Source organism: Gasterosteus aculeatus, chromosome 9 (assembly GCF_964276395.1).
Source record: "Gasterosteus aculeatus chromosome 9, fGasAcu3.hap1.1, whole genome shotgun sequence".
NCBI lineage: Eukaryota > Metazoa > Chordata > Actinopteri > Perciformes > Gasterosteidae > Gasterosteus > Gasterosteus aculeatus.
In genome coordinates, this window is record NC_135696.1 from 7,525,224 (window position 1) to 7,532,879 (window position 7,656).

The following is a 7,656-nucleotide window of genomic DNA, read 5'->3' on the forward strand; positions in this document are numbered from 1 at the left end:
GGCTCAGCATTTCAGCCAACACTGCATGTACACACACACACACACACACACTAATCCCGATCCCATCAAGATCTCAGCTCCATCATTGCTCTCCATCCCATTTACTCGGCTGTATTGTCCTTTCTCCTTTCTTGTTGGGATGCTCAGATTCGACATACTGCTGACGCTGAGCAAACACAATGTCACTCAAAGCAGCATGTATGGCCTTGGACGGTTCTCTCATGTGTATAGTACTTAGCTAAACCTGCGTCAGCATGGCCGCAACATGTGAGAAATGAAAAAAATGGGGCTTAAGAAGGTTACGTTGGAAGCTTGACTTTGGAATCAAGTCAAGTGAATATGCGAAACACAATATGCCATAGTGGTATTTGTATATGGTCATTTAGAGTATTTGGTGGGAGGAAAGTAGTTCACTCTAACCAGCCGGCCTGCTTGTCTTTCTGCACCGCCCATCTGACCCCACTAGAGAGGAGAAGAGTGAGCAGATGCTGGACTGCAGACATGAGCTGGAGAACATGGAGGTTTGTAATTAGAAAAGAAAAAGAATGCATCCTTCTGAGGATGACACACAGTAAGCTTTGGTTTGCTCAGCAGATTATTGCACTCCATACTTTTCTGCAGAGCAGTGCTTAATGACAGCGAATTTAAACCTCTGAACTCAGAGATACACGCAAAGCTTATATGGATTTGTATTCCCTGCTTTAGCCTTGTGGCTGCACAAGTTGGCATGGCCAACAGGGTGGTTTTGGCAGCAATTTTAATCTTTAGACAGAAGCAGTCGTCTTGTTTTAGTCATTTTTATCTTTCATAGTTTTGGTCTATTTTTAGTCGACGTTGACCCAAATGTTGAAGTCCAATTTTAGTTGGTGAAAGGTCTTACACATTTAGTTTACTATGATTCAAAATGTGTTCTCTCTCTTTTTAAACTATTCCAGCCATTTGTCAAATGTCCCTTTACATTACTTACATTACTATTTCAAATAATTTTCAAAATAATACATTTGTCATTTCCACATACAACTTTAGTTAAAGAGGTTAAATTTACAATACAGCTTTGTCTCTATGGCCATTTCAAGCAAAAATACTATTTTCACCGGGAATTATTAGATGATTGGTCTAAAATCGAAGATCCGTGCAGCGTTGATAATAAATAATAGTTGTAAGCCGTCGATGACTTATGTTTAGACACTTAACATAACTAGACGAGAAAGAACGATGCAGAGCTCCTTAATTCTTTGCTTTAAATCGTGCATCCGTCTTAACCTTCACCAGAACTCCCAACTGCTGGTAGACGCCCGCGCAGCGCGCACGTACCGGGACGAGCTGGACGCCCTCAGAGAGAGAGCCATGAAGGCAGACAAGCTGGAGAGCGAAGTGGGACGCTACAGAGAACAACTGCACAAGATGGAGGTCTGCAAAGCCAAAGTGGAGGTGATTGTTGTTTTACTAATTCATTTTGTGATAATGACTTTTGATTATTCATGTTTTTGAATCAAGCGAAAATCGGACGTTAATTGTTTTTTTGGTGGGGTGGCGGGGGATCCATGTGTACGTCAGGAGTTAAAGGAGGATAACAGAGTGCTACAGGAGACCAAGGAGGTGCTGGAGGATCAGTTGGCAGGCTGGAGAGCAAGCTCCGATAGAATACACCATCTGGAGAAACACAGTCTGCTGGTGGAAGCCAGGGTCCATGACATGGAGCAGGTCAGACATCTGCACACGGGGGGATCAGTGGCATTATTAAACAAAACATAAAAAAATATGTTGTTATTGTATGTTCTCATGTCCCTGCTGATACTGTATTCCCCTCTTCAGGAGAGGGAGGCGGAGCGAAAGCGCACTGAGGAGCTGCAGGACGAGAACCTGCCTCTGTCTTTGGCTCAAAGGAGGTTAATGGAGGAGTCCCAGCACCTGGGCTGGGAGTTAGACCAGCTTACCAAGACCACTGAGAGCTCTCAGGGTAAGAGCTGCTGATATACTTTATTATTTATTAGAAGTTCTTATTTACTATAAAGATGTTTTCTCTGAGTCAGAAATATTAAAGGTTTATGTTTCTGCATGCAGTTTTGGATATATGGTGAAATGAACACTGCCACAGATCCCATTGCTATAGAGTCAGCTAGCTGTGCACAGATATGATGAAGATATCAAAAAGCCTGTCTAATGGCACTTACAACTCGCCTTTCATCTCAAAACGTCTGTCTCACGTCTTCACCCCCTTCAGTTCATTGCCACCATGTGTTTGTCTAAAGGCCACCAGACTCTGAGCGACGAGGTGAGTGAGAGGACCTGCAGTCGCATGCTGAAGCTGGAGAAGGAGAACCAAAGTCTCTCAAAGACCATAGAGGAACTGAGAGCTGCCTCCATTAACAATAACACACGGACGAAACATGGCCACCGCCTTGAGCGTGATGTCTTCCAGGAGACCTGTAGCATCGGCAACCTTAACTTAGGGGAACCCACAAACTGTCATCAGCTATTCCCTGCAGAAGATCTGGAGCAAGTCCAGAGTGAAATCCTCCTCACAGAAAATCCAGACCTTCTTGCGCGGGTGAAAGGACAGCTAGAGGACGTGGACCAAGGAGACCATTCAAAAGAAGGGATGTCTGATCTGAAGGTCTTAGAAAACAATCACAATAGGCGCCATTGTTTTGTTGGGTCGCGTGATCACTCCCCGGGCTCAAAGGACTGCAGTCCCTGCCATGACAGCATCTTCAAAGGTCTGCCAACACATTCCTCCTATGCCAGAAAGCACACACAACTGGAGGCCAAGTGCAGGGCCTTGGACCCAGTTAACCAACATCTACAGACTTCCCTCGATAACACTGGTAGGTTCTGTGGCTCGAACATCACAAATCAAACTAAAAGATTCAGTAATGCAAGCGTAAAACCCACCCTTCGTCTCCATAGAGAGGACAGTTCAGCGTCTAGAGGAAGAGGTTCAGGAGCTGGAGGCAGAGAACCAGATTCCGCAGGCCAATTTTGAAGAAATTCGGATCTCCGCGCGGCGCCTGGAGCAACTGGAAACAGATAAGCAAAGTCTGGAGCAGGAAACCACAACCTTCGAGCGGGAAAAGAGGCATCTAGAGAAAGAGAATCGGGGTCTTCGTGAAAGCCAGGAGGCCACCAAGGAACTGCTGAAGCTCAAAGACCGTCTCATTGAAGTGGAGAGGAATGTAAGTGGTCGGCTCATACAGTGAACAACTTATAAAATAGCAGTACTGGATGTTAAACCACACCAGCACTTTTGACTTTAGTTTATGCTACTGGAACAAACAATGTGCTGAAGGCATATCTGCATGTCACATTTTGGAATAATACCATCCTCTCCTCTTCTCCAGAATGCCACACTTGAGGCAGAGCGCCAGGCAATGCAGGCCCAGCTGAGGCAGCTGGAAAATCAGTCCGACAGTCAGCAGGCTCAGGTCCTCGCCCTGCAGAGGCAGGCCGCCACACTGCAGGAGAACAACACAGCCCTGCAGACACTCAACGCAAACCTGCAGGTGCAGTAACAGTGTAACACGCCCTATTCTCTGTGCTACCCGTAACGTCCACACATAAGTATATTCGCACATCTGCAATAGTATACAAGGACGCGGACGACACACACTGAAATATTACACAATAACTCCTAATGCTTTCTTCTCCAGGTGGAGAAATACACACTGTACTCACAGAGTGCTTCCCTCATGGCCCAGAATGCTCAGCTGCAGCAGCAGCAGTCAGGAACAGAAAGCGAGCGGGACAATGCCACGCGGGAACGCGAGGAGCTGCCCGCTGTTCAGGAGCAGCTGTTAAGAGATAACAAGCTGCTGGAGGAGCTGGATGAATGGCAGACCATGGATTACGCGGCCCTGATAGACAAGCATGACTGTTTGAAAAAAGCCCATTGTGCGCTGACGCTGGAGTATCGTACCATGCAGGAGAGGTAGGGGAGACGCACGATGATCACGCCACGTTGCTGGAGTTTCCTGCTGATTCATTGTGCATGTGTTCATTGGCGGTGTTCCGTAGCTACAATAGCCTGTTGCAGCAACGGACCAATCTAGAAGATCTGGAGAAAGATCTGAAGGAGGAGCAGATGAGGATGGCTTTGGAGAAAGAGCAGAATAGGACCACCGCTGCTGAGTGCTGCAGGCTCCGCGATGAGAAGGACCGGTGAGGAGAAGGCATTACATGTTCAGTGCCCTCCAATGCACGCTCACAGGGAAGAACGAGCTAGATGGTATCACGTACATCTCTTTTTTTAAGGCTGAACCTCACGTACCGTCAGCTTGTTAACGACAAGGAGTCACTGACGGCCGATCATAAAGAGCTGAAGAGCCAGCTGAAGGGCAACCTGGAGGAAAAGAGTTGCCTCCTGCTCGGCCAGATCGAGACCCCCTTGCTACAGAACCGAACCCTGCTGGAGCAGACTATGGAGAGCAAGGATCTGTTTCACGTTGAAGAGCGACAGTATATGTAAGCAAAAAGGGACAAGACCATGACAAAATAATGTCGTATTAAGGAGCGCCTTATGTGTTCATCTACAGCAGGGGTGCTCACACTTTTTCAGCATGGGAGCTACTTTTGAAATGACCAAGTCAAAATGATCTACCCATTATATTTATTGAGAAATATATTGAGGATTCTTACAACTTATGTTGATGTATAACCACATATGTTGCACAACACAACATAATTCAGAACTGAACAGACTGAACAACATAATTATGTACATTTTTTGCCATCACCTGAGCTATTTTCCATGAAAATGCCGCTCCACATTTCCCTTCTTTGGTATTGCGACTGGCAGACGAGAAAAAAGCACTTTGAAAATGTCATCGTGAAAAAAAAGTCCTCCTCCCATTCCGTATGAAAGTGATAGGTTTTTTTCTTTTTACTTGGTCCAGCTCCCCCACTCATTTTTATACCCTATCTTACGTTTAAGAGGAAAAAAACGAGCGAAAAATTAGGATGTAACTAACGACTAGGTTGTTAGCTTTGCAGCGCTCAGGGGCGTTGTTTGAACACGCACAGTGAATCTGACTGGTTGTCCTGTGTATCAATCAAGTGACGGGATGGCTGATAGGCTGACGTCTAGTTTTTTTATTCAAAACAACTTAACTTTATTTGTATAGCGTCAGATAATGACAATGTCACCTCACCTTGTCATGCGATCTACCAATAGTACCTTGGAGATCGACTGGTAGATCGCGATCGACGTATTGAGCACCCCTGATCTACAGCGTGTTACAGTTATTTTTAAATTATCTAACATATTAAATTGTTTGATCACACTAATCAACAGCTGGCACAGAATTATAAACTGCAAATCTTTCTATCTGCCCATCGTCCTATTCAGTGACAACCTTAATGATTTGAGGAGACAGAATGAGAGGCTGGAAGAAAAGATAATGGAAAAGTACAAGTTTTATGAGCCATCGCCTCCACGTCGGTAAGATGCATGAAATAGTAACAACGATTCTTTTTTAATCATTTTTATAATGAAATGATTGTGACAAGCCACATTTCTGTTTTCACATTCAGCCCGTTATACATTTTCATCACTATGAGACATTTAACTAACCGTCACAAGTTTAGTTATGTCATTTTCGGCTCACATTTATAACAGTTCATAGACATAGTTATTTAATCGATCAAGAGATGTTGCAGTCAGTAATACATTGAGCTTCATAGTCTATTGTACCTCTGTTCAGTCAGACATGTTTTTCCTCGTGATAATTGCTTCACCTTTGCTCGATTGGTGGTTGAGTGATGGCTTCTTTTGAATCTGCCCTTCTACAGACGTGGAAACTGGTTTGCTTTAAAAATGAAGAAGTTGATTAAGTCGAATAGCCATGAGCATGGACCCGACCGCCCACCGACCCCCACGCACTCAGGCGTCGCTGAGCTGCACCTCTCCAACTCCTCCATCGGCGCTGACGCCTCTGGGCCTCGGGCGCCACCTCAGCAGGTGATGCCGTCTCACCCCAACGTAACAGCAGTGAGTAGGACCCTTCTTGAATTCACCAGATCCTCTCCCATTGACTTGGCAGGATCGGACACAGTTCACTTCCTTCAGCCAGGATCAGGAAGTAAGACCAGCGTCAGAGGCAGGGCCCAGTGGGCATTCAGGAGTGTCTTCATGTAGAATCACGTCCACAGCCAGAGGAAAGAGCGACGACAGCCACAGCAGTTACATCAACACATAAAGTTCCATTTGAAGAACAGAGAGTTTTGATAGAATATCCCCCTTCACCTGCCCAGAACTCAAATGAATGTTTTTGAATGTAAAACTGTGCAATAAATATTGAAATAATACAGCTATGCTGTGTTTAAAAAGCATATGTGGGTGTGAAGAGTCCTCTATGTCTTCCCATGTCTTTCTTGGATCCTAATGTGTTTCTTCACTCCTGCCTTCTGTCTTCCCCCTTGCCTACTTATCTTCTCTCCCTCTCTCTGCTTGCATCCATCCCTTTGTCTACCTCCCATGTGGCTGCACTTTGCTGTTAAATAGCCACCAAAATGTTTCCCCGTATGAGGAACAGGCTGAAGGACAGAAAAAAAGTCAAGTCCCTCTTCCAGCGTTCTATGTGTAAGAAAGACTGTGGTCCGGTGTCTACCCTCATCTTGACTGTAGCCGTTTATTTAACTGCTAATGTGATAATGCTAAGTATATTTATGCTTTATAATTTCCACTATTACATAACATAACACCAAAGTAACCTTGGAGTGAGTAGGATTCATCATTGTCAGTAATTATCCATCCTAACAGGTGTAACATCTGCTGTCATATGGAGCAATATGTCCATTCATTTCATCCTCATTTGTTGATATTTGAAGATAATCTAAGGTCATTTATCAGAAGTCAAAGAAATGGTGCATTGCAGGAGGACGCTGGTGTTGCATGAGCTCTGTCCTACCATGACCTAGCTTCACTAACAGTACAACACCACGCTTCAAGCAACACACCCCTACCTCCCTGACCAGTTCACCTGTCCATCCCTCTCCCTCCGTCACCCACTTCTTCCACTCCTTGGTACAACAACGCAGCCCTGAGCAGCCTGGCGTACCCTTCGGCCGTGTTCAAGGAGGAGCGTTGGGCAGACGGCCCAGCGCGGTTGGAAGGGTCAGGGGCTGTTGAGGAGGACAGGAAGAACGCATTGTCCTCATCTCTTACCACATCCATCTTATCCATCCTCCACCTTAATGTTCCTACCACTCTACCATCCGGCCACATCACCATCACTTCCACTGACACCACCGACAGGGTTCCAGATGTTTCTGACCTTTGGGTGACAGGTAGAGGCCACCGTTATGATGATGTCATCGTCATTATTTAGATGATAGAAAAGATAGCGCTCTTTTGGGCTTTTTCGTTTTCCAACATGAAAATAAAGTGGTGAAAAAGTGTCATTTGCTTATTAACATTCACTGATTTCTCATTTAATGCCCCACAGACAAGGATGCAAATGATGGCGCTGTGCCATCTGGATCTGAGGACAACGGCGAGCTGCAAAATCACGGTAAAGCCCCGTGGATACACGTTGAGAGGATTCATCAAGCATACAGATGTATTACCAGCTCGGGAATTAGAGGAAATCCATCAAATTGCAATCATGACCTTGTTTTCATATTAATCTCCGGACAGAGGCCAACAACTGTTTTAGAAAG

At 45.3% G+C, this 7,656-nt stretch overlaps 1 protein-coding gene across 10 annotated transcripts in view; it reads left to right on the forward strand.

Annotated features, from left to right (window-relative positions):
* LOC120825087 (coiled-coil and HOOK domain protein 88a) overlaps positions 1–7,656 on the forward strand; it is a 37,680-nt gene that overhangs the window by 5,878 nt on the left and 24,146 nt on the right. For 2 of the 10 annotated variants that reach the window (XM_078080345.1, XM_078080346.1), the window contains exons 10-22: positions 467–521; positions 1,273–1,431; positions 1,558–1,704; positions 1,816–1,960; positions 2,253–2,828; positions 2,911–3,176; positions 3,342–3,503; positions 3,651–3,928; positions 4,015–4,158; positions 4,252–4,461; positions 5,345–5,437; positions 5,788–5,956; positions 6,039–6,327. In XM_078080345.1, coding sequence (XP_077936471.1) covers positions 467–521; positions 1,273–1,431; positions 1,558–1,704; positions 1,816–1,960; positions 2,253–2,828; positions 2,911–3,176; positions 3,342–3,503; positions 3,651–3,928; positions 4,015–4,158; positions 4,252–4,461; positions 5,345–5,437; positions 5,788–5,956; positions 6,039–6,194 — 2,560 coding nt within the window. In that variant the 3' untranslated portion in view covers positions 6,195–6,327. Of the gene's footprint in view, positions 1–466; positions 522–1,272; positions 1,432–1,557; positions 1,705–1,815; positions 1,961–2,252; positions 2,829–2,910; positions 3,177–3,341; positions 3,504–3,650; positions 3,929–4,014; positions 4,159–4,251; positions 4,462–5,344; positions 5,438–5,787; positions 5,987–6,038; positions 6,328–6,499; positions 6,578–7,035; positions 7,285–7,442; positions 7,509–7,656 lie in introns of those variants that run through there. The other 8 variants (XM_078080341.1, XM_078080342.1, XR_013450654.1 and 5 more) reach the window with 7 other exon arrangements.